This window comes from Ciona robusta, chromosome 7 (assembly GCF_009617815.1).
Source record: "Ciona robusta chromosome 7, ASM961781v2".
Taxonomy (NCBI): Eukaryota; Metazoa; Chordata; class Ascidiacea; order Phlebobranchia; family Cionidae; genus Ciona; species Ciona robusta.
This window is the reverse complement of record NC_143241.1, coordinates 7,472,001-7,499,074: the sequence shown is the minus strand read 5'-3', so window position 1 is coordinate 7,499,074 and position 27,074 is coordinate 7,472,001. Positions and strand designations below refer to the sequence as shown.

The window sequence follows — 27,074 nt, the reverse complement described above, 5'->3', positions numbered from 1 at the left end:
GGCTTGTAAATGATTAAACGTGTTTGCTTTGCACGGTAATAACAATGTCAGCGTAGATTACACAATAAAAGTTTTTGATGAAGTAAAAATCCTGCAGGATAAAAGATTACTTATTCAAAGTTGTAGCTTTTGCTATTTAAGTTTAGAAGTCCCTACTAGGTCAGGTTTTCTTAATGTTAGTTTTATATGTTTTTTTTTGTTATTGTTCTAAAGTGTTAGACGTTGTTATAACGAATATCGTTGCCCGCAGCGTGGGGTGAAAAAGTTTCTATTTTTTTAAACAAAGTGTCAGAACAGTCGTTATTTTAAGATGCACAATAAGTTATATGAAGTTGGGGTAAGATGGTCCAAAGTTTCGTTTTCTTTTATCGTCCAATTTTGTAGTAAACAAAGAATGTTACAGAATTATTTACCTGCATCCTCGCGAGTTTAAAAGAGCGCTTTTAATTGTTAAATTTACGTTAAGAAATATCGAATATTACGTGCTAACAATATGTAACATATACTGTGGAGTAAGATGGATACAGTGCGTCATAATATCGCAAATACTATTCCTTCGATTCAAATATTTGAAAGACGCTTGTTTGTCCGCGTGTGGTAACGACATCGTTATATAGTTAGGATAGGGGAAAACGGAACACCTTAAGCACATAATATCCAAATATCCTGATCGTGTTTTAAACAATTAACAACGGTCTATATGGAAGTCGCGAGGATACGATTTTATATTTCTTTGAATGTTCTTCGTTTACTACCAAATGGGACGAGAAAACAGAATAAAAAGGTATATCCCATCTCCCCCCACCGTACTATATATCTAAATATTTATAATCATGAAGCTACGTTTGGTTTCTCAATCCCCCGTTGTTGATATTTGCATTAATAAACATTGTGTTTGAATATGCAGATATTCTGTTTGGTAACAACAACCATAACACATATGACCAGACGAGTCACCAGACTAAGCAAAACACGCCCAAGGGTGCAAGGGTTAATGTATGTCTAGATTCTGGAACTCTATAGAACCAAGAATAAGTTTACGTGGATTTGCGTTTAAAATATGATTTGAGTTTTTTTCCTATTTTCCTGAGTTATACTGTAACAAAGAATACGTCAATTTAAATTAATCATATAGAATGCATAGGCGCAAATTATAATGGAGAATTAAAACAGTTCGACCTTTTTTAGGCATTGACTGTCTTAAATCCGATTAAAATCAGCGTAAAATCATGACAAATAAGTCAACGGTATCAATTCCCCTTTAAAATAAACACTTTCGTTTCTGTTCGCTCTAAAACACGAAAATTCCTTTGGGGGTCGACTGATTGTTGAGGCAGTAATTGAACAATGGATAGTTACGTCATAATTTCTATTGAGATAATCTTTGAATTATCATTATTTCGTAATAAACTGCAGTGTGTAGTAATTTACCAGCGGAAATAATCAGTTAGTGTTGTATACCATATACTTATAAAGTACACTGCTATTTTAGTGTATAGTTTAAATATTGGCTCTTATTTCACCGTGTTTGTTCACTGACAGATTTATATTTCGTCTTAAGTTTAATTAAAACCTGCCAGCTGTTAAAAGAACCAAAGCAGATTGTAATATGTTTCATAATTTCATGTCACAGACAAAGATTAAGGTAGTTCCTCTCTCGGTAGGTAAATAGACGAAAACGCGACGAAAGCGTATTTGTTTAATGACGTCACCATAGGGAGTGTTTCATCACTACAAGGTTAAATCTTCAGTTTCGTAATCGAGTTTAAGTCGAACGTCAATGCTGTAGCGATAACACAGAGGTATCGATCGTTAAAACATCGGTAGGCAAAATAAATTTAGCCTTACAGGTGTATTAGACTTGTAATACTGGGGGTAAGATGAATACCGTTTAGCATATAATATCCCGTATTTCCCAATCATGCTTTTAATAATAAAAAAAGCTATTTTTAGAGTAGTGAGGATACGATTGTATAATTATTTGAATATTCTTTTTACTACCAAATGGGTCGATAAGAGAGAATGAAAACATGAACCATTTTACCCCAAATTACTATACTATGTATGGCAGAACCTGAATGGGAAAACAATGTGTGGCAAAAATTGGTAATCGCGTCTTGCACTATAGTTACAGACGTTTAGAAACGAGATACCCATTATAAAAACTATTTGGAAATGTTGGCAGTTTATATTTAGAAATACAAGTTATAAAGTAAGTTTATTTGTAAGTTATATCATCACAGATAACATTTGTTTTGATTATGACATAACAAGTGCACATATATGTGTCATAAACATGATTGTGTCGTAGTTACGATTAGTTTGTTCATTGTTCTACTGAGCGCAGAACGCGATTTAAATAATCAGATTTTTATCGCGGTTTGGCGCTCAATCGCGGCGTGTCTTTGTGACGTCACAGACCCGCAACAATAGGGACGAATTCCCCGCCCGCGATAGTTAGATCTGGGGTTCCGCACCTTTCTCTCGCCAACCCCTTGTGACGTCACATTATCAGGTCGCGTCTTAGAGTTCCTTCGTTGTTAAGTCAGATCAAGGATTTTGATGTCAGAGTAGGAGATGTTCGATATTCACTCATCTTATGTGATGTCACACGCAGGTTTGTAGGGTCACAGTGAATTCGATTGTTACGTAGGTAGATATGACTCGATACGAAACGTCGAGCCACGCACTGCAAGTTGGCATGGCACGCTTTTCCTCTATGACGTCACCGAGCAAAGAATCAACCGAGAAAAGCCCCGTTGCATTAAACAATGCGGAAAGCTTAGCTGTCACTAGTCATCGACCACCCAGCTACGTGCCTTCTTATATTAGACCTGCAAACGCCTCTTGTCAGCCCAACTATACGATCTCTATACCAAGCACAAGACGACGACAAACGCCGAGGTTTTCGCCAAGTTCTAGAACGAAGAGACAGCCAGGAGACCTTCATACTACAAGAAGACCAACCATACCAGGTTAGGAAGTTACTCCCTTGAGATTCTTTAATCATATTTTTATTACAAACGTACTTAAACCGCGGTAAATTACGTCATCGCATCAATTTTCTTGTCTGTACTCCTTTAAATCAGTTTCTTGCCCTTTTTAGGCGAAGATAAGGTTTGTAGCGTTCGATATACGGCAATGGGCAACTTGCATGAAAAAAACTATACAAAAATCAAAACTACGTTTTAATGAAATAGGTTGTTTAGGGTTCATATAGGCCTATAGGTCAAAACCCGTTAGTTTGCAGCACATTTAAACATTTAACCATAGTTGTACAACCCGGAACATTTAGTTCCTAAAACCCATAAGCGGAAGTATAATTCCACTTCTGTATTAAAATAAGTTCCTGCTGTAATTTCATTCAAAACCAATCGACGAAATCTGTGTTAAAACTTCCCGTTAAATAAGCGCAAGGAAGTGTCATTTAGTCGTCACAATAATGTTATTGTTTGTTTTACCGCTACGCCTTATGACGTCACACTGCTGCTTTATCGTAAAGAGTATATCCCTTTACTTAACAAAGTAATAGCGGTTCGCTTGTTTTTTATTTATTGTCATTTCCTTTAAAACGGAAGTTATTTTGTCTCCAACCCTTAAGCTTATGGTTAAGTGGCGTTTACTTTACTTTGGGCTTGGTCAGAGCAAACTATGGCTTAGTTATAGCGAAGTTAAACGAATGTTTGAATTAAGATTCTATTGTATTTAAGCGAAGTTGTATCTTTGTGTTTGTTTTAAAAGTTAAGTTGCCTAATCTCTGGTTAAGCGATGGTTAAGCATAGATTATGTTTATTGAAGATTATATTATCTACGTTGGTTTAGTCATACGGATAATACGAGAGTGATGTACGCTGTAGTTTCTATAAAGAACATCGGTTTGTGGTGTGCTTGGTTTCGGTTGTAATTGGTCGCTATGTATCAAATGTAAATGGTAATCAATGTGGCGGCTCTAAGGTCATTTCGCGTTGTAGCAGTTCAGTGTGAAATATCTTAGCGTTCAGTATGTTTCGTGTTCTATAGAAGACAGTGTATTATATTGCGTTGTGTCTGTTTTCATGAGTCATAATAGTCGATCTGTTTAATCAGAGATGTGCCAGTGACGTCACTTATATATACTTCGGGCCACGCTTTTTAGGATATGACGTCATAATAGCCTCTCAGCGCTTCGAAATGTTGTATTATTGTTACACCATAATACGCTCTGTGACGTATTCATCGTTTACAGCAGCCGAATCTTCGTGTTATGATTGGTCGACGTTAAGACATAGAAAACAATGTTGTAACCGCGTTTGAATTAAGATATTTACTTCCTAATTCTTAAGTTAACGCTTATACAAGGTGTGCAGCTACTTCCTGTATGTGACGTCATACCGTATGCAGCAATACGAAAGTTGTAAAGTCGAATCTCTGGTTGTTTACTTTATATATGATATCCAAACAACCGTGTTCTGATTACTAAAGACATGTTTGTATAGTAGTTAGTTCAGCCAAGCGTCCTCTATGTAAGGTGGGAGTTATAGGCTAATTTGACTTATTACTGTCAGGCATATGAAAGGTTATACGCGTTTATTGTGCTATGGTGTTTAATAGGCTGCAGTGGTATTAGTGTTATTACGTTATGGGTTGATATGACTTTAAATTGATTGTTATAATGATATGGGTTGATAGTAATTTAAATTGCTTGCGTTTAAAATGCAGTTTGTTCTTTATCTACATTTTAGTCTTCTGCAGCGTTCTGTACGGGTTCACACAAAGTAGATACAGATTGTTATAGTAAAAAAAAAACAATTTCAGTTAATACAAAAAGACGTTTCGAAATGTGACACTAAGTTAGACTATATAAAATACATGTTAAACTCAACTATACATAAATGAGAGATAGGATGTTTAAGTTTTCGCAGCTTCCAAAATAGCCATGTTCTATATAAAATTCATTGGCGTAACTTGTATCCCCAAAATAGACTTTTTTGTATGACCTCTAACACAATACTTTAATTACATTTACATCATTACTTAGTTAAATACCACCCCATATAGTTAGCTCATGCGTTTAACTTGCACATAAATAGCATTTCACACAATGTTTCGTGGTACCAGATATTTAGCTGACGTTTCCTCGATTCTGTAAGGTTGCTGAAACATCATTTCGTACTTTGTAACTTTAGCACACCCGGTAGTTTCGTGGGGCGTTTACAGTTAATGAGAATAATGTCAGCTGTAGATAAAAGTCAGTTTATAGACCATCGTGGATATATTAATTCAAGATATGAACACCCAGGTAACGTGTTGTAATGTTTTCATTTTATATACGATGGGAATAAACTGTCTTTTGATGTCTATAGCGTTTCTTATACGTTATTTTACAGTACTCAGTCTGTTATAAGGTGCACTCCTAATCATTTTTACTATTAGAAGCTACTTAGTATTAATTTCTGTGCTTTTTTGCATCAACATCTAATGAAGTTTTCACCCAGCACAAATATTTTTGACCACAAATCTTACATTTTATGTTTATTTTACAGTGAATGTAAGAAGCGCCGTCGCCGCAATGGAACAACGGATTTCCAAAGTTGAAAAAAAGCCCAAGGTCACCAAACCAGCAGTCCGTGACGTGACATCCAATGACGTCAACGTTCGTGACGTAGTGAGCCGCAATGTGAAACCTCCCGACAGGCCACTGAGTAGAAAAGGTCGCCACAGAAGATCCATGTCGGACCCCAACCTGCACAAGACTTTCAGTCAAGTGAAATTACTGTGGGATGCAAAGGCTGAGACAGGTGAGCTTGTTGGGTTGTAAATACCTTGTACGTTGAAGTATATCTTGTATACATTATAACATGAGTGTTTATACACCGCATGCTTATACTGTCGAGGTATAACATGGGTGTCTTCTTATACACCAGACACACATGGTGTATTCATACACCTCATGTTCACTGTCGAGGTATAACATGGGTGTCTTCTTATACACCAGACACACATGGTGTATTCATACACCTCATGTTCACTGTCGAGGTATAACATGGGTGTCTTCTTATACACCAGACACACATGGTGTATTCATACACCTCATGTTCACTGTCGAGGTATAACATGGGTGTCTTCTTATACACCAGACACACATGGTGTATTCATACACCTCATGTTCACTGTCGAGTTATAACATGGGTGTCTTCTTATACACCAGACACACAAGGTGTATTCATACACCTCATGCTCACCATCGAGTCAAAACCCAAAGTAAAAATCCAGGGCCGCATCCAAACCATGCAATTACAGGCAATATTAGTTTAAACAAGCTTTAACTTAGTTGAACCGAAAGTTCTCACTGCATAATATTACTTTCGTTTTGTCGTTTACGTCACTGCGGGTTGTGAAAGTATAGAATGTAATTCGCTTGGGGAGAGAAGTTGTAATGTTTCCGGTGCAAAGTATTTTATCATTGAATATAATAAGTGAGATTTGGCTTCGTATGCCGGCTTTAAATGCAATAAGTTATACTCAAGGGCATGTGTGCTGTAGCTAAGCTTTGTTTGCTCAAGTTAAACTTTGGTTGTGCGAGTTTAACGTGAGCCAAGTGAGTTTTGAATCTCTAACACAGTTATATGGGACCACATAAGTTATATTCCAGTGGGAAGATTGGTGTTTCAATGCAATGTCAGTTTATCTGGGAAGATATAAAGAGTTAAATGCAGTTGGTGGTCTGTAGTTGGTGTAGTTACATGGCAGGCGTAAGGAGTTGTACATATCTTTATAGATAAGCGAGAACATAAAACAGTCAGGTTCTGGTGCTACGAAATATCTAACAAGCAAAATCGAAGTCCAACAAAAAGTATAGCCTAATATACACGTTATATATTTCGCCTAAATTACATCATCAATCTCTTATTCTGTTAGGCAGAACATTAAAACAGATTATTTTAAAACCAAGTGATCTATACTTAAGCCAGTTTGCCATAACAACCGTTCCTTTAAGGCGAACCGCCGTATTTTCGCTCACTTGTATTAGAATAACTGCCGTAGCCAAATTGACAAAATAAAGTTGTGTAATTTTGTAGTTTAAAAATATTTGTTTGGTGCGGCCATAGATAAATAGGTTGTTGTTCATTAATATTATTTCAGTTTACAGTTACACTGTGACCGTGTAATCTATATTATGTGTGGCATAGCTATAGATTTATTTGGTTCATTGGGTTAATTTATAGTAAGGTGGGGGAAGATGGGACACCTTTTCGTTTAGTTTTCTCTTTCCATTTGGTAGTGAACAACGAACATTCAATGAATTATAAAACCGTATCTTCACGACTTCCATAGACCGTTGTTAATTGTTTAAAACACGATCAGGATATTTGGATATTATGTGTTAAAGGTGTCCCATCTCCCCCCACCCTACTACATGACGATATTTTAGACTCTTCAATGGTGGCGGTGATAATGATGTTGTGTTGTACAAAACCTGGCAGTCTGTGTCGTAATTGATAAGTGATGTTTTTGTAATCCGCTTTTTATATTAACACCAACAAATCTCAAAAGAGCTTTTTAAACTTGTATTTGAACGACGCAGTCGTACAGAAATAATTTTGTGTAACAAAAAAATATTTAAGAAAAATATTAACGAAAGGACTGCATTTTTCGGTAAAACGACAGTCATTATGAGTCTTATGACACGCTGTATTAAAATATTTTTACCCGACCCCGATGTGTGTTATACCACGTTTGTATGTACATATAGCATTTACATGACATTTCGTCACGTTAAGGTTAAAAATACCAAAGCTACACAAAGTCAGTTAACGATCATTCCAAAACCGGTTTCGATTTTCGAAAAAGTCGCACGCTAAATTTACCCCTAAAGCAAAACAAACATATCTTTCAAATTCAATGGACCGTAGCGGGTTAAAGCCAAGTACAAACGTTAAGTGCTGACGTTTCTGATCAAGAGAAATCAGTTTGTAACTAAAACTTCGATTCTGGCGTTTTCCCATCGTTTTTCTCTCGTGGGAAACGGTGTCCGGATTATGTTACCAATACGGGGATTGTTGCCAACACGGGAGAGATCTTGTGAAAGTGGAAAGTTGAAGTTTTAAATAATTGTCCGGGGGTAAAAATAGTGGCAAGGGTAAAGTACTTTCAATGGTGTTTAGGACTTGCAGTGTCTACGGTTACGAAACTAAAATATTTACTCTCAAAAACGCTAATGTATCCATATATGCGCACTGTACACGAGACACACATTGTGTCTCATGCTCACTGTTGAGCTATAACGTGCTTGGGTGTCTTCTTATACACACATATTGTTTACATACACCTCATGCTCACTGCCCCGTTAGGTTACACCCTTGGTACCAACTGAGCCTCTAATCAACTAAAGCAACGTGTAGCCGTGTAACGATAACATGTACAATAACACAACACCGTCATGTTTAAACGTGACGACAAATGAACGTTACTTCCCTGACATTGATTGATTACAACTCTCGGTTTTTGCGTGTGGTTCGATACGTACACGTTACGTCATTGTCAATGACATCACAACTGCATTGACGCGAACGTTTCGCGGGAAATTTAAGAGACGCTAAATAAACGGAAATGACGACCCGCTAAAACGCTTTATAAACAATGCCACCAACCGCAGCAATAACATTGTTACGACACAGACAGGTTTATGCGGTAGTTATCAGTAATTAGCTTTGGAAGTTTTTAGTTTACAAGTTGCAAAATAATTTATGTCGCGTTTTATACCGAGAATAAGTGATACGTGACGATGACGTCACATCCTGTATATAGTGATGGGGCAATGTGTTAGTGCACGCTATTTTTGCTTCTTTGTTAAAGTGTCTATTGGTAATAACGCTTGCAGATCGCGGTGCCGAGTATTTAGAACAATCACCCAGTTCTAGAACTCGTTGATTCAGTCGCTTCGCCGCGATGACGTCATTTTTCGCGTCAATCGCTAAAATCCAATCTAGAGTTGTAGACTATAAGTTGAATTGTATAGAATATATGTCTAAGTGTTACGTCACAACAGGTTATTGCATTCAATTGCTCCAGTGACCGTGTGACATCACAGTTTACTTTGTGAGATGTCAGAGCACGGTATTAAGGTCTTCCGGTAGCTAAAATCACGGAATTACAACTTAGCGGGCTATGTCGGTTCTATAACAGCTTAGTGTAGATTTTCAAGATATAAAATTAGAACAAAGCGTTAACATAGATCTACTGACGGTTTTAGCTGGTGAACACTGGGCTAGGATGATACACTATTGTATAGAAGTAACAGTAGTTAAGTAATGGTAGTATAAGTACAAGAAAATATAGCAAGATACAGAATAGGTTATATATATGTATAGATTTACTTCATACGTGCTAGCATACGCCTTCACAGTTGCTTAGCGGAGGTCGCGTGTGTTTAATTATTACGTTGTGTGAGATCAGGTTGTTTAGAACGCTGTTCGTTTGTTCCTGGTATGAGTAACATTGTTATGTCACTATCAGCATTATGCGCTAATATTATGCTTAACCAAGTTATAAAGTTTTGCAATAAAGCTACGGTGAGACATGAGGTGTAATACAGCTTAATAAGAATAAACAGGAACATTATTATGACGTATTGAGTATACAATGAACATACATCTATAACAAGACAAAGTATTTTTAGGTTTTATCTTTTATTTGAGAGTAAGCGATATCTTTAGAGAAAAGATTTAAACTAGTTCACTGCGGTAACATTATATATTAGGGTGGGGGGAGATGGGACACCTTTTTGTTCCATTTTCTCGTCCTATTTGGTGATAAACAAAGAAAATGCCAAGACTTTTAAAACCGTATCCTCGTGACTCTCATTAGACCTTTGTTATTTGTTTCAAACACGATCAAGATATTTAGATGTTATGCGCTAAAGGTGTCCCATCTTCCCCCACTCTACTATATTTTAGCAGTTACAGCATAACATGTAGGTAACTTAAAGGATGTAAATATTTACCAAGTATAAACGTCCTCGCTACAGTTTATACAGGATGTGTTATTGTCATTATGCTGTGGCGATATAACACCAACTTTCTAGGGAAACAAATAAAAAAAAACTGAACACTATTGTTGAGAGAAGAAAGTAAAGTTAAATTTAACTTAAGAAAAATTTTACTGAAGTCTGTAACAAATATTGCGAGAAAACAGCTGGCATCGTAATCGTATGTAAACCAATTTATATTAGGTAGGGTGGGGGAAGATGGGACACCTTATTATTCCATTTTCTCGTCCAATTTGGTAGTAGACAAAGAACATTCATTGCTTTATAAAACTGTATACTCACGACTCCCATTAGGCATAGACCGTTGTTAATTGTTTAAAACAAGATCAGGATATTTGGGTATTATGTGCTAAAGGTGTCCTATCTTTTTTTTAAATAAACACGAGTTAACGGATGGACATATTTTGTGACCGAAATAACATCTTTATTATCGACTGATTGTAAACTTGTAAATATTCTTGCGTTTGCTACCTAAAGAAAAGAAGAGAAACACGTATCGTCTTACCTTAACATGCTATATTTACAACCAACACAGTTTAAAAAATCGAACGTAAAGTCAGTTCTGTCTTACACAGCAATTTACTAGTCGATATAATGTTTATTGAAACAGCAGCGGTTGCTTCGCATTTTACATATTCCTGCTGGGACAAGTCATATATAGAATAGCATTATGCATATGTGATATACCAAACACAATTTAACTTTCCGTATATGTTCCCACAGATAAGAGAGTATATACCCCCAGCAGTCGAGCAGGGAGCGTTTCATCCGTGTCTTCTGTAGGGAGCAACTCCAGTCGGAAGTCGTCATCCAACTTTGTGAGTTGTGAAGATATTTCGGATTCGAAAAAGCGTCCCAAACCTCCCGAGGCCTCGGGTTCGAAAAAGCCATTGCCTGCAACAAAGGTCTTTGTGACGTCACCTAAACCTTCAGTGAGCTCACAGAGTACATCTGTTGTGACACAAAGACGTTCTGTGACGTCACTCTGCAAGTCATCAAAGACACCGGAGACAAAAGTGACGTCATCAGATCAGAAGAAAATTCTGACGTCATCAGGATCATCCAAACTAACATCTTCATCGGAGAAAAATAAACTTTCGACAAACCGACAAGGCAGGCCAGGTTCTTCACCAACGAAAAACGCGAGAAGAGTCAACGAACGTCATAATCAAAAGACAAAGCGTTCTGTGACGTCATCAAACGTACCCGAGATATCCGTGCAACCGACAGAGGGCGACAAAGAGTCAATATCGTGGGTGAAACGTAAACTTTCGAGCAATTCAAGTTCCGGGGATACGTCATTAGTGACGTCACCGAAAAAGATGACGTCACCAGGCAAATCTTCGATGGTGAGCGAGAGGGCATTGGTGTTTGGGGGAGCGGGGAAAGTGACGTTTCCTAAACCAAGGTAAGACTTGATTAATTAATTAACTAATTATTTGATTAGCAATAACAAACGTCATTTACGTTATAATTGACGTGTATATATTATGACGTAATATTGTGGTGGGTAATTATTCAAAATTATTATGTTGATAAAACGTCATGAATTGGATTCGAACCTTATTTGGAAACTAATTTCAAAACAAACGTTGTTGTTACATCGTAGTTACCATTATGACGCAACAGTCCTTAAAAATACCAAATTCAAGAATGACCGACATCAATCAAACAATGGAGATAATAGGAAGCGAAATCAATTATTTCGTCACAATGCACACGTTTCATAACATGATATATCACAATCAACTTTATTACGTCACAATAACTTCCGCTTTCAAGTTCATTATTCGTGACGTCATAATGAAATTGTTTTCGACGCGAAAAACAATCAAAAGGTAAAAAACATCAATCAGACAATTCTAAAACTATATACAAACAAAAACACAAAAATTAAATCGAAATTTTAAAACTTCAATGCCAAACGCTTTTCTACTCATGCGTCATAATCACCAATGCGTGACGGTGACGTCACAGGTCACATACGCTGTATTTTCGTCGCGAACAACCAACCACCGGAAATAATCGCGCGTGTCGCGATTTTGGTTCCAACTGTCAAGGTCAACCTGTTATTGTAAATGTCACGTGGCTGGATACGTCATCAAGATATTGGAATAGCTACCGCGGGTTCGGGGTTGTAACAATGTGTGGTGTAAATGCCAATTGACAGTCATATATGCAGGGTAAGGTAACAGTAGAAGTCTGTGAAACATTGCTCGCCAATTCTCGGTATTTCTGTTCGTTATTGGGCCCGGTATTGGTCTGTGTCACAAACTTGGCCGTGTAGATATTTCTTTGTTTAAGTCTGGAATACGCTTTATTATAAGCGCTTCGTGTTGACGCTGTTTTCTATATTGGTTTCAGCAATTTTAAATGCATAGACTTGAAGTATAGAAACTGATGTTCAATGCAGAATTATTTCTGTACAGTTCATGGCGTTCAGAAAAGTCAAAGCACGTATTTTACCATAGTAGCGTAAGGTAAGATGAAAACCCGAGCACATAATATATTTTCCAAAACGCTCTTTCAGAGTCATGGAGATACGTTTTTTAATTCTGTAAATATTTTCTATCGAAGGGGCGATAAAAGAGAAAGTACGAACCATTTTACTCCAACTTACTATATAGTTTGAAAACGTCGCTTATTTTAAGCCCAGTTTTCGCTAAGCTTAATTTTAGTTACCAGACATCCAGGTATGTAGTATTGCGGTAAACAACTTGTTAACCTGTTGGTTACCGGCATGACCGATACATAAATGGTTCAAATTTTGCGTCTGGTTTATAATGAGTCAGGTGTGCCAACCTCGGAGATAGAAATCTTAATCTGTGAGTTTGAGGTCGTCAAGGTTCATTAGGTTCATTGTGACGTAAGAAAGGGTTAAACTGCAGCTAGATGAGTAATTCATTGGTGGTCTAAGAAAGGTTAACTGGATACGAAGCTCATTGGAGTAACTATTTGCGTAATTTTTAGGACAATATTATTTAACTAATAGTCTCGTAAATCGTTTACGGTTTCTGTATAAAGGTGGCTGTACACAGTATACGGAATTCGTACGTTTTGTCTGTTTTGTCCAGATTTCGCTGCCGCATGCGGAACTCGGTAATGGGTTTGTATACAACTTCGCAGGCGAATTCGCATGCCGGATACTGTGTACAGTCACCTTTAAACTTTTAAACAATGGAATATGGGTAAATGCCCTTTTCGAAAATATGATATATTTCACATTAGGTCATGAAAACCAGAGTTGGGTTCAAGTCCCGGTTAAGTATAAGGACCTCCGGTCTACTATTCATTAATTACAACAACATACAAGTTATTGTAATGTAATTAATCATTTGATAATTAGTTCATAACTGTAATAAACATCATTAAAATTACATTATTTACACAAATGTTCCTATTTCGGTTATGACGTAACAAGTTAACGGCGCCAAATGTGCCAGACAAAGCGCATAGGAAGGAAATCTGGCCGGTAGCGAGAGGTGTAATTATGAATTAAGTAACTGCGAGTTATGTTAAATCGAGACATCCTTTAGTTGGTTCCTAACTCCACAGTCTGTACGGTAGCTGTCAGGTATGGAGTGGCTATGGCTTTGTTTACGTGGAAAAATGTTAAGCTATTTTGCAGTTAGTGGTTTGAATAAAACTTGGACGGGATGGCTGATTGGCATATTTGTGATGTTTTTTGTTAAGGTTAAAAATCAACTTTAACAAAAAAATAAACATTTCTTTATTTTTATGCTGTCATATATAGTATTGTGAGAAAAGATGAGACACCTTTAGCGCAAAACATTCAATTATCCTGATCTTGTTTTGAACAATTAACAGCGGTCTATGGGTGTCGTAAGAAAACGGTTTTATAATTCTTTGGATGTTCTTTGTTTACTACCAAAAAAGATAAGAAAATAGATTGAAAATGTATTCCATCTTTCCCCACTCTACTATATAGGCGTTTCTTAAAGTTTTATAGCTTTGTGCCAATAATGTATTACAGGTTGTCCAGAAACTTAAATATTTATGCTTGTTCTATTTACATCGAGTTCGATGCAAATACGTTTTCAGTTGGCGCCGCATACATAGGTACCTTGAATTATTTATATCTGCTACATTGAAATGCAAAGTGCAGGACGGCTGTTTAGAATTCAGGAAATATTTATATTTGAAGGTCGCTGCCGATGAGTGTTTTAACAGCTTAATAATTTCGTATTAAAATATTATATACAAGAACAGCTATAGCAGAGGATATGAATATTTAATATAGTTTATTCTATATCAATAAGGTCCTGTCTTTCAGATTTAGGCCAGCGTTAGCTTATTGCCCCAGCACCAAGAATTTAATTACCGTTTAAGGGTGTGGTATGTCTGTTTTGTAAATCATGTTAAAATTTATAAACCGTGTCAAAAATTGACCTGCCAACGCGAGTGTATTACGAATTGACGAAGATCGTACATGCGCTATACTTTATTACGTCACGACGGTGCTTGACTCGTAGAACAATCGGTTATTATGACGTCATAACCGGATGACAATATGTGAATTAAGTACAAGTTATTTCGATTGAGATTTAAAGATTGTTACAACATAAAGTAGATTGTTAATCACGAATAGAAATCGATTCGTCACTTCTCGATCCAACAGTTCGAAATATATCCTGTTTAAAACGTGAGGTTTCTGCGTCGATATTATTATGTTTGTTTTTTTTGCTAAAAACACAGTTACCTAAGCCTTAGAAGAAAGGTTATTTGACGTATAACCGTGTATGACGTGACAAGGAGGGATTCTAGAATAATTTCGAACTGTTTTGACTTCCAAGGAGTCAAATGAATTCATATTGTGTACAAATAGCGCGAAAATTAATTCTAAACAATAGTTTGAATACACGATGGTTGGGCGCGGTAGACAATGGGGCACTGTGGTGTAATAGTGAAGTACACATGTTACGCGAATTAACGAAATATGAGACGGGTGGTTTTGGTTCGTGAGATAATAGAGAAAGGTAATAGTTTCACTTAAGGGCAATTAAAGCGTACAACGGAGTGAAAACGTTCCAACGGTGTTGTGAATACACTTTTGGTTTTTGATCCTCAAAAACGAGAAAAACAAGCATTTAGAACAACACCTAATCATGTTGTTTTTAGTGGTTAAAACTTATAGCGATGTTCGGTTAAAAACAAATCAACTTGGCCACGAGCTTGCCTTGTAAAGCGAGAGAAAGAGTGAAGTCAATTGGCGCCTACGGCCTGTATGGGATGTGAGAGCGTTCATTTGAACGAGGTGACATGTATGTGAAGTGCAGAGAGGTTTAGAATGCAATGACGTGTGTTTATCGATTGGGACTTTTTGTATAGTTGGTGTAAGTTGAGTTGAGTTAAGAATTAGAGAGGTTTCGGCTTATTTGGACACAATGCTGGTTTTACCAGGTCACTGGTTATGTTTAGTGCTGAGGCGCGGTAGCTCTGATGTTTACACCACATTGCAGGTGTACTGGGTCGTAAGTTTTCTACTTCTACGTGATTTGGTTAGACGCCATGTAAATAGACGAATAATAGAACCACTGTAGCTATAAAAATGTAAGTTTATAGTATGTACATTAGAGGCCATAAGACGAACGCTGATCGTTTCTGTATTTGGCTGTATGATGTTTAGTTACATTGGCAGACGGTATATTGAGTGAAGCTTATCTGGCAGACGGTAGCCTCATATATCTATCACTGCCAGACAGACAGCAGATACTGTTCCGTATCTTTGATGGAGCATTGGGTGCATTTCATGGAGTGTATGTCTGTTTGCTTTGATATTATACGTCTTACTCTATATGAGAAATTTTGGAGCTCTCACAGTACATTTTACAGTACATGATTTAAAATGCAGTTGAAGGACTTGAAAATGTAAAAATGTATCATTTTACATTCAGACTTCGCAGGTAGTTAGAAAACAAGCCATAAGCATGAAGGTGATTTCACCGTCGAGACAGAACAGGCGGCAATCTGTTTTTGTCGCAACCAGGTCTCCAATAGATTGCCGATTGCTCATACAGCGATTGGTATCTGCACAATACCGGTAAAAGTGCTGGCACGCAACTTGTAGCTTGAAATGAGTAAACAACTTTGGGAAACTTTTACTTCAAAGACGGTTAATTAATATTTATCAAACTTAGAGAGTTAAACCCTCACAGGAAATTCTCTAAAGCGCTGAATTAGAATAGCCGAGTAAAATTTAGCTAATCCTAGCTTAGTCTTAAGATTGCCAGCTTTATTATTACTTGCGGTGGAAGTAATCTTTTGTAAGCGTGTTTAAAATTTGAAAACTATTTTCCTTTGATGAACAAATAAACGCCGGTGTTTCCTAACAAAGAGCGACTTTTACGCCATAGAAGCACTGTGGTAGCATAATTAATTAGTTTTACCGCCAAGAACAAGATTAGCTGACCTTCAGTGACGTAATTTGACGGTAAGGTAAACTTTGGAGGTGTAATGAATCACGTATGTCTACAGTGATATGTTGCGCCATAGCAGGGAATACTTTATACATTTTTTCGTGTTTTTGGCCAAGATCAACTGAGATAAGATATATTATCTCGATTTAGGAGAAAATTGTTTGGTATTTTGTAGTACTAGGAAATTATTTTAGACTTCTGCAGCGTAATAGTTAAACAAATATATATTTGTTGGAAACTTGATGCGTTGATTATATGATTATTACGTCATAATCACAAAAATTTAGAGACAGTTTAAAATTTTAAATCTTCGCGTGAAGCCGGGATTTGTGTCGGTGTTTCTTCTATCTATGACGTCATATATTGCCGATATTTAAGATACTTGTCTGCCCACAGATAATAATTTAGCTTGTTATGTAAGAAAAGATAACATTTTACCCTAACTGCCATGGCCCCCGATATTGCCGAAGTCCCACTCTTTTGCTCCCCGTGTGCTCCAAAGAGAAAGAAAAGAAACAAGTGGGGTGAGAGAAAAAGGTCACCCAAGGCCACAAGTGCGGCTTGCTTTAACTTCCACGCTTTCTTCAAGAAAACCGGGGTCGGATGTTCCATATTTTGTTTTGGCGCGGGATGCAGGTAATAGTGACGTCACAAAGTGTTATGTTCAACAACAAATTAGCTTCGAAACCGCGAAATCGTGCGCTGAGAAAGATGGTGTAGCGATCCAGTTGATAAAATCATCTCTACCGCGAGTTTTTACCGTCGTTAGCTTAAGGTGGTTGCCTTGGTATAGTCTACCCATCCCATGAAATAAATATACTTACATAATATGTTTCTGCTTAAAAGAGCGTAGATCGCTAACATTTTAAAATCGTGATATAAATTGGCGGAGCATTCAAAGAAATAACCAAACAAACGAAAAATAACTAAAAAACAACTGTCATTTTGACACGAAATTTTAATAAAAAACTATATTTTTATCGGGCAAAAATCATACCCTGGCTATAATTAGTATAATAGGTTTTAACATTTTCGTTCATTTCGCCACCTTCTAATGTCTTTTGGATATTTTGGCGCCGGTGTATGTTGTTGAACCACTAGGGGATAATTATCTCATCAAATTTCGATCAATCCAGGTCAGCGATATCCGTGCCTGGCTCTTTTCATAGAAATGTCATATTTATTTCAACGCGGCCGTTGATTGGTCGGATTAGGCTGGCTTACAACGTCAGCGCGATTCTTACGTCACAATACACAATCGCGTATGCTCGGTTCACCTGGTTGAACTATGACGTCATTATGTTTTTAAGAAAACTCCCACTGGAGTTAAACGAAGAGGTTTTGTTACGTCACAGTAAAAATATTTGTCTCGGCATAGTTTTGTAACAATCACAATTATGTTCGTAAAAATAAACGTTTGTTTTTACACTATGACGTCACAAATAGCATTGTGTGGGCTTCTATCACAACAAACACTACGCGAAAGTATAAACGCTAAAATTATGACGTAACAATTTAATCACGTGTATGTCTGGCGATGTTGATTTCATTCAAAGATAACAACACCCACTGTGTCGTAACAATCACAACAATCGGGAAATACTCGCCAACAATTATTGACGTCACCATCGTGTTTCCAACTAAATCTTTGCATTGATTTTAAAAATTTAAAGCAAAACAAAAATGACTGTCTGGTTCGCTTGCCGTCATGTAGGGTATAAAGATTGCCCAGTTTACCCTTTTGGTTAAAAATATTATAGTTTTAGTACGAGAGCCAAATCATAGTCGCGATGATAGTAACAGACGAGGTGGCCGAGTGGTTAAGGCGATGGACTGCTAATCCATTGTGCTCTGCACGCGTGGGTTCGAATCTCATCCTCATCGTTTGGGGATGTAGCTCAGTGGTAGAGCGCACGCTTCGCATGTGTGAGGCCCCGGGTTCAATCCCCGGCATCTCCAGTGTTTTATTCATTATTATACTTTTAGATCAAATCCGCCATCGCCGCCTTTTCAGCGTCGTATTCTGGCATCGGAAAGTTCAACTGGCCAATCAGTGGACACCACAGACTCCAGTGACGTCACAGAGAACATCTATGACGAAATAGACAAAGTAGACGAAGGCGTCGCGAAGCTGCAAGCTACCGCGTGCTCTCAGGACGATGACGTCAAATTGCTGGTGAGCAGTTTAGAGAAAAAGGCCAATATGGCTCGAGAGAGGCGACTTAAGAAGCAGGGATCTTTTGACTCTGCATCAGAAGATGACCAAACCGAGAGAAGAGAAAGTTTTCTTCGTCGAAACTCCAGCGCTGCATCGCGCCCCGTTACCAAGCAACCATCTATTAGTGGAAAGAGTTCGCCTTTTTCAATTGTCCACACCGAAGCTTCTATCTTCGGGGTTTCCCCGGAAAGTTCTTCTTACGGAGATTCCGACGATGACGTAAGCAAAGCAATCGGACGTCGTCGTGCTAGCTCCCTCCACCGGATGTTTGACGACAAACTTACAAAGGGCACGTCATCAACACCCGGAAGTCCCGCCTCTACGTCACGGAAAAACTCCATGAACACCCAGAGTCCGTTACTCCGGCCGAACCAACTGGATCTAATGCAGCGACAACGATCTAAAACAGAAGGAGACAGGATTACGAACCTAGTAACCGGTGATAACAAGGAAAGGAGTAATAGCCTCGGTAGACTGACACCTTGTGAGGGCAACATGACGCCACCTCAAATAAACACCCCCCAACTGCCCCCTAAACCTCGACCCGGTAGCGACGGATCTTCCGCTTCAACGGGAAGTGACGTAAGCGGGTTTAACCTTCTTGCTGAATACGATAAAATCGCACAGGAAATAACATTAGAAGGACAACAATCATCATCGGGAGGTAGAGACTCCGGTATCAGCGTTTGTAGAGATTCTCTCGCTGTCCCGACATCGATGTCGGATCGGGAAAGTTGGAGTGATTTCGACAATAGCGACGACTGCGAAGAGGGTTCAGTTGGTTCTCCTGAAAAAGTGGCGAATGAACCGACGGCCGTACGACCTGCTACCCCGCCTCCACCACCGAAGGTAAATACACGTCTTTGATTATGTCATTAGTTGACGCGTTTTACCCCCCACACCATTAAGTCTGCTAAGTTTCTAATGTGCTTACCTCATATCACGTTGTTGCGACACAAGGAAGTTCGTTATACGTCATAAAGAGAAATGCTCCTGAATAAAGGAACCGCTATACAAACACGCGACGTAACAATATGCACTCCAATAGTTACAATCTAAAGTGCTTTCACATGCAACTACACGCATGGCATAACTTCACCCATATAGCAGAATGCATCACCTTAAATGAAAAATGTGTAACAATTATAAACAAAACATTTACTCACAGAAAGAAAGTACTGAAACGAAACTTCACAAAATTGCGAAGGAGTTGTTGTCAACGGAAGAATCATACGTGGCTGTTTTACACATCATTGACCAGGTATAGCTTGGATCCATTTTATATCAGGTTTAGTTTTAATGAATTAGAACTTTTCGTCAAATAGTTTTTACCCATGGTGCGTTTTTAACATGTGTTGTTTTGGTGCAAATTCCCCTCTCTTCACTGATTTAATCAATTTAATCTTTTCAGTAATGGATTTAAAGAAATAAATACAGTTTGTGTTATGCCTATGATCACTTAAAAGAATTGTAATAGCTATTTTCAAAACACGTGTGGTTGTGGTCTTGTTTTTTTGTGTTTGTAATTATGTACATGCGGAGTAATTATCGTTTATTTAACACAGGTTTTTCACAAACGGGTTATGGAAGAAGCGACGAATAAAAACATCATGCCAGAAAACGCCGTAAACAGCATCTTCAGTCACGTATCTGCTATTTACCAGTTCCATCATACGTTCCTACTCCCCCAGCTAAAAGACAGGCTCGCCAACTGGTAAGTCTAAATTATTAATGATATTTCTTTGGGCAATATGCTGCTTAAAAGCCTAGGAGACACGGGCTATTTGCGCGGTTTTCGTTCTCGAATGCATTATTGATCTAACTTTTTTTCTTTTTAGGAAAATATTTTAAATTTCGACCAAGTGTTAAATGTTCACACCACGATCTGTTTTTTCTACGCAGTTAGACAATAGTTTAATCCAGTATTCTATTCTATATGGGTGAGGTCCTATAGCGGGTATTCCAGGGAACTTGATGGGATTTAGGCCGGAGTTGGCCCATTACATTAAAACCTACTCTAGTACAAATTGCAGACATAATTGCAAATTCCAGGCCATGGCCTCAGTTGAGTGTTTTGACCTCTCGAACACAGGCTTAATATGGTTCGGCGACATAAAGCACTTGATAAGCGCATCTGTCATTACCTTGCCGCAGTCTAGTTGTACAGCTGTCCGTATGTCGCATCAAAGCGACAATAATAACGTCCATTCTATATTTAGATCTAATTCCAGCGAGTACATAACTTGCCCAAGTGCTTAAATTGCTACGGTTTGGAATTTACCCATTTAAAGCAATCAAAACAACTTTCGTGCCTAATTAAGTCAATAATAAATAGTATTCTATTGACAGGCAGCATACTATGCTAAACCAATTAATTATTAAACGTTTTAACATTCAATTAATCGTTAATATGCCTTGGACAACAGTTACAATGATCTAGATAAATATGTCATTACGCTCTATTACAAAACTCTCTATATAGTTCTGTGGGAATTCCCAGGGTAAACCATATAAGTGTTTGTTATAACGATATACAAACACTATAGCTCAAATTAATGTCGCGCTTGAGTTACGACCTAAGCGATAAACCAATGCGTTCCTGAAAGAGGAAGTGTTTAGATTTAAAACTTACTTTATGTTTGCTGTTGTATACTTACACTAAAGTTTTATCACTTTGCAACCAACATTAACGAGAACTTGTAAATGGCGCAACAGTAACTAATGCCACGTAAAATACGCTTTTACACCATGTAAGTAAATGCCGTGTTGCCTGAAGACGCACACAGTGGTGGCAACATCGAGCGTCGAATCCGTTATCCCCTGATAACGTCTAACTAATATGCCAAAGCATCGGTGAAATTAAAACTCTTTTGGGACTAGTTTGTATTAGTGTAAATTTGTACAAGCCATTAGTGACACATTTACCCAATAAATGACATCGTCTTAAATTAATTCATTCTTTCCAGGGAGTCAGACCCGCGCATCAGCGACATCATGTGTCGAGCTGCTCCATTCCTTAAGATGTATGGTCTCTATGTTCAAAACTTCGACGAAGCAATGAACATGATAAAAGCGTGGTCGGTCAAATCAAGTGGTTTCAACGCAATTATTAAATCCATACAAAAACTGCCAGAATGTAAATCACTAACGCTGCAGGTAATTTAATACAATACATAGTTAAATCTGCATATTTAAAAAAGGATCTAACGACTATGTTCCATTGTATTTATTTCATGATAGTTTCAAAGACGCAAATTATTTTAAAATAACAAGAAATTTATACTACTTGCTAAAACCAAGCATTGGTCTACTTTATACAATCAGTAACGGTCGATCTACATAAGCTCTATATCATGTGCGGCATTTTTTTATAGTCGTAAAGAAACTTACTATTGCAATTAATTATTAAAACCACCCTCTTCCATTCGCAGCATCATATGTTGGGACCTGTACAACGAATACCAAGGTACCAGATGTTACTACAAGATTACGTGAAGAGGATGGCAGAAGATTCTCCTGATCGACCGGACACCGAGAATGCGTTAAAGTTGATCACTGTAGCTGCCACGCACTCCAATGAAACAATGAAGAAAATGGTATGAACAGCTTTTTATGCCTTTTTATATCAGTATGGCTGGGGTAATATGGTCCATGTATTGATTCTATATTTCGTCCCATTTGGCAGTAAATGAATAATATTTGAAGAGTTATACAACCGTATCCTCGCGATTCTAAAAGAGGGTTGTTTATCGCTGAAAACATTATCAGGAAATGTGAAATAATGTGCGCCAACGGTATCCTTTTTCTCACAGTATAGCATGAATTCGTGTTTCTCTATCTATTTTGCGGCGCGACCCAAATGTGAAACATGCGTGTATAGCGAAGCTTTGCCGAACAAGTTTTAATGACTAAGTTCCTACTTTTCGTTAATAGGTAGCACGTTTACATTGACAGTGAATCGGCTTAGCGACAATGCTCGACGTTTTTCCGTAAACAGACTTTTGATCGCGTTTAAGTATGACGTCATAATAAATCTATTACCGCGCGAGAACTTTTAATTAATTTGTTGCCTTACGGTTGTCATGGTTACCGAACGCGTTAGCGCTCCTGAATACTTAATTAACGTGGATTGTTTGGTCACACCACGTTCTGTGACGTATCACGGAAAGTACAAGAATGAGTGACGTGTTGCGCGAACGAAACAATGGTCGATTATTAAAGTGACAATCGAGACAAACGGAAGTTGCGCGTCTACAAAAACTTCGAATTCTACGGTTTCCGTTTTAATCGCGATAGATTATGACTTAACACTAACTTGTTTGTTATGAATAATAATAACATTATATCGTTCCTGTTACGGTTTATATCTTGAAGAAAGTTACAATGGCGTCTATCATAATGAACAATGCCGCATTGATAACATCGCTATAGATAAGCATTTTATGTTTACAACTAATGGGAACCGTAAGTCTCTCTCTCTTAAGACAAATTTACGTAAACCCGATGTCACTCATTCTAGTTTAATTAAAATTTCTTTAAAAATTAGGACTGACGGTCTTTGCGTAATGACACATGTTTAGCTATGATACCATCATAAATTTATAAACCTTTTAATTATCTCCTCGAATACAGTAGCGAAGATACAATTTATTAACGTGACAAATAGAATGAACTTATTAGTATAACTAAATAGAATGAACTTATTAGTATAAGCTTCCGTCCGTTCGGATATTAGCCAGAGCAGACGGCGGGGGATTATAGCATGGTTGTGCACACTCACACATCAGACTTACATGGTGTATTCTTACACATCATGCTCATTGTCTAGTTATAACATGGGTGTCTACTTATACACCAGACACACATGGTGTATTCATACATCTCATGCTGACTGTCAAGTTATAACATGGGTGTCTACTTATACACCAGATACATATGATTAAAACTGTCTATCTATATATACACATCTGACATTTCAATTACAAATTACAGGAAAAGTTCCACAAACTGGTGAACGTTTTCAACAAACTTGCCGACGTCAACTTTGATATTGTGGACGTTTCAAGAGAAATGCTCAAAGAAGGAAAGATTGTCAAGATATCGGCAAGAAACGGAGAAAAATATGAACGATATCTTTATCTGGTAAATACAGTGTTTAAAAACAAGTTTTGATTTGCTTTATATACAATGATATAGTATTCAACTATCCATAGATGTTTGTACAATTTGTTTATTTTGGTAAACAGTTCAAGTTATATAGTCCTTTATCTATGTAACTTACTTTTATGAACTTTTACATTTCTAGTTCTTTGTATAATAACAAAGTATTAAGATTGATTTTTTAAGTTAAACAATACTCATGATCCTGAATTAGGGAATTGGTTATACAACTATAAAGATTACATTGGTATAAAAACAATATATTTATCAAAGTATTTTCTAAACACAGTTCAGTGACATGCTGTTGTGCTGCACCCCACTTGGCCGGCTTCAGGGCAAATCTTACAAAGTAACTGCGAAGATGGATATTGAAGGCATGAAAGTAACTGAGGTCAAGAATCCAACTTCTCCTCACGCTTTCTGTGTGGAGGGAAGACAAAAATCAACAGAATTTGCTGCCAGGTAAAATGCATTTGCAACCAATTGTATTAAAAAAGGGTTTAATGTTACATGTAATAACAGCCTAGATTTTTATTCAGAATACTTTTTTTTGCAAATCGAATTGTGCCATTTTCACAGTAGGCAGGAACAACCAATTGGCAATTTTATTGTTCTGTAAGCTTAAAACTAAAAAGCAGCAATGTATTCAGCATGGATGTATTCTTACTTCTTGATCAATAAAATGGTCTTGGACAGGTGGTTAGTAGATGTATTAACCTAATTTTACCTTTACAGTACTCAAGAAGAAAAAGATGCTTGGGTGTCTTCAATAGAAGATGCAATTCTTCAATCAATTGAACGACGAAAAACATTTGATCTTGATCGTACCACGCCTGTTACTGCGGCACCTAAAGAAGATTTGACAAGCCCCACCCCTGTTATGGCTTCTCATCCATTCATTGACATAGAAGATGCAGACCTTGGGACAAGAGCTCCACGATGGATTAAAGATAACGAAGTCACAATGTGCATGTGTTGCTCGAAAAAGTTCAGTAACTTGATAAGAAGACGACACCATTGTAGAGCTTGCGGCAGGGTAGGTTTATGTTACAGTTTGATTTTGGGTTAAACAAAATTTAATGGTGCATATTTTTATCTCTTTGAACACAATAAGGAATTATGTAAAAGTAGTAAAGAGAAGAACATTTTGGGTAAATAAAAATTCATTAACTTTATGTGTTTTTTGTAGATGAATATTGACTTGTAAATGCACTGTTTTAAAAATCATAAAATTATCTAATACATGGAATGTACCAAAATTGTAATTGTTTTATAATAAAACTGTTTATAGGTTGTTTGTTCCGAGTGTTCCGAGCATAAATCCTCTCTTCAATACGACTCAAGCAAACCTTTAAGAGTTTGCTCCAATTGCTACAATGTTTTAACTGGAAGAGAACAACATGATTCAACAGATGGAGAGAAAAAAGGAGTCTTAGAAGTAGGACTTACTTTTAATATACGTACAAACAACAAAAAACAGCAATATTTAAACAGCAAAATTTTTTTAAATGGTAGTTGCATAAACAGCCAATTTTAAAACATTTTTTTGTGTATGAATTTGAATTTATACAATTCAGTAGTGACCACAGTAAGATTGAATCAATAGTGTGACGATGTTTATAATTAATGTTGTTTTGTTTGTTTAATTCACAAATTTTATCATCAGGTTGAGGCAGACATAGTCTCGGAGCATTCAGTTCTCTCCAATTATTTATATTTCACCGAAAATGAGAAAAAAAGAACGTGGACCAAGACTTGGTGTGTCATTCCCGATAACGAACTCTGTCTTTACTTTTATGGAGCTTTGCAGGTAAGAAACTGTAACTGTTATTATTTAGCTTAATTAACACATCTGTTTAAATTTGTTACTGAGTTGTATGGAACAAAGTTGATGGTATAATTGTATTTACAAATACAAAAGTTTTTTAGTCTGTTTTAAGTGTTTGTTAAAACATATTTAAATTATATCTGTTTAATTATATATGTCCCTATGGAATATAAAAATAGGTATTCCAATAACCTTGACTGCTAACGCCTACTCATACTAAACTAAATAAAACAAGTCTATAACTCGCATGATATGAATCTTTATGTATGAGCCAAAAACTGCTGAGTTGAATAAGTAACTTATGCATTGCAGGATGTGAGAGCGCAGATGACAATGCCTTTGCCTGGTTACGACGTCACGTCATTCACCTGCCATGAGCACAAGTTTTGTTTCAAGCTAAACCAAGCAAGAAAAGTGCATTTGTTTGCTGCCGACACTAAAGAACTAAGAGACAGATGGATGTACGCTTTAAAACAAGCGAGTGTAGGGGAGGACCTTGATAGAGACGATGTTCTCAGGTTAGGGAAACAACCTGTAGTTCCCCATGTTATGGAAGAACAAAATTTGCACAATGGGAATGAAGACAGCTGCAGCAGTAGTGGGGAATTTGAGGACTAATTATTTTTAATTTATTATATTTATTGCTTTATCTTGTTGTTCCAGATTTATCGCATGCCAACCCCTGTTTTTATTGTTTAGCGCAATTTAACGGCAATTCTTGAATCAGTTTAATGGCAATAACGGGTAGGTAAAATCGTACAAATGTAATTATTGCTTGAGTAGCAACTATGTTGCTAGTTTATAACAACTCACAACTTAAATTGTAGAAATTTCCATCCTGCTAAGATACTTGCAAAATGCTTTACGAAAACACATTAATTTCATTCTACCCGACCCTATATTCAAATTAGAATTGCCTTTTGCTATGCCGTTAAGAGTATAGTATTGTTTCCACGACGATATCTTCAGTTTCGCATTGTTCGATCACTGTACTATTACGAAATGATTTCATTCGCGATTAAACGATTATTCCATAAACGAAAGAGAATATTTGCAGTTGTGTATGAAGTGTGCAGGAGAAAACACCCTAAGACCGACTGGTATGCGGGGAATACCAGTTGAAATATCCAAATACAGCGAAATGCCTTTCTCCTTGAAAATTCGATAAGCAAAGTCACTTTTTAATCAACCATTCAGCCGGCCTTTTCCCACGTTCTATCATAATTTGCAGAGATTTATACGTTGCTATATACATAGGGTAGGCTTAACTACAGAACATACATGTATTTAGATATTGATTATTGTAATCTAAGGTGTAAATGCATTTATAGTTTAGTTCCCAAAGTTTGCTAATTATTAGAGAACGCTAGAAAAAGTTTTACAGTAACGTAGAGAGAAAAGTGC

General features: G+C 37.1%; 1 protein-coding gene and 2 non-coding genes across 4 annotated transcripts; all 3 read left to right on the top strand.

The window, feature by feature from the left end:
- The first annotated feature begins 2,610 nt into the window (after positions 1-2,610).
- LOC149734356 (uncharacterized) lies at positions 2,611-26,718 on the top strand. Of its 2 annotated transcripts, none has more exons than XM_089881646.1 (14): positions 2,611-2,975; positions 5,523-5,777; positions 10,751-11,435; positions 18,451-19,531; positions 19,851-19,943; positions 20,248-20,396; positions 21,649-21,838; positions 22,114-22,278; positions 23,675-23,824; positions 24,132-24,304; positions 24,578-24,878; positions 25,134-25,280; positions 25,509-25,652; positions 25,983-26,718. In XM_089881646.1, the coding sequence occupies exons 1-14, from the start codon at positions 2,660-2,662 to the stop codon at positions 26,286-26,288; spliced, it is 4,155 nt and encodes a 1,384-aa protein (XP_089737772.1). In that variant the 5' UTR covers positions 2,611-2,659; the 3' UTR covers positions 26,289-26,718. The 2 variants fall into 2 exon arrangements, with proteins under 2 accessions (XP_089737772.1, XP_089737773.1); XM_089881647.1 differs by lacking the exon at positions 2,611-2,975 and adding an exon at positions 5,117-5,278.
- On the top strand, positions 18,267-18,348 carry Trnas-gcu (transfer RNA serine (anticodon GCU)). Its single transcript has one exon. It is a non-coding gene; the product is annotated as a tRNA-Ser (tRNA).
- Trnaa-cgc (transfer RNA alanine (anticodon CGC)) lies at positions 18,352-18,423 on the top strand. The gene has a single exon. It is a non-coding gene; the product is annotated as a tRNA-Ala (tRNA).
- Positions 26,719-27,074: the final 356 nt, after the last annotated feature.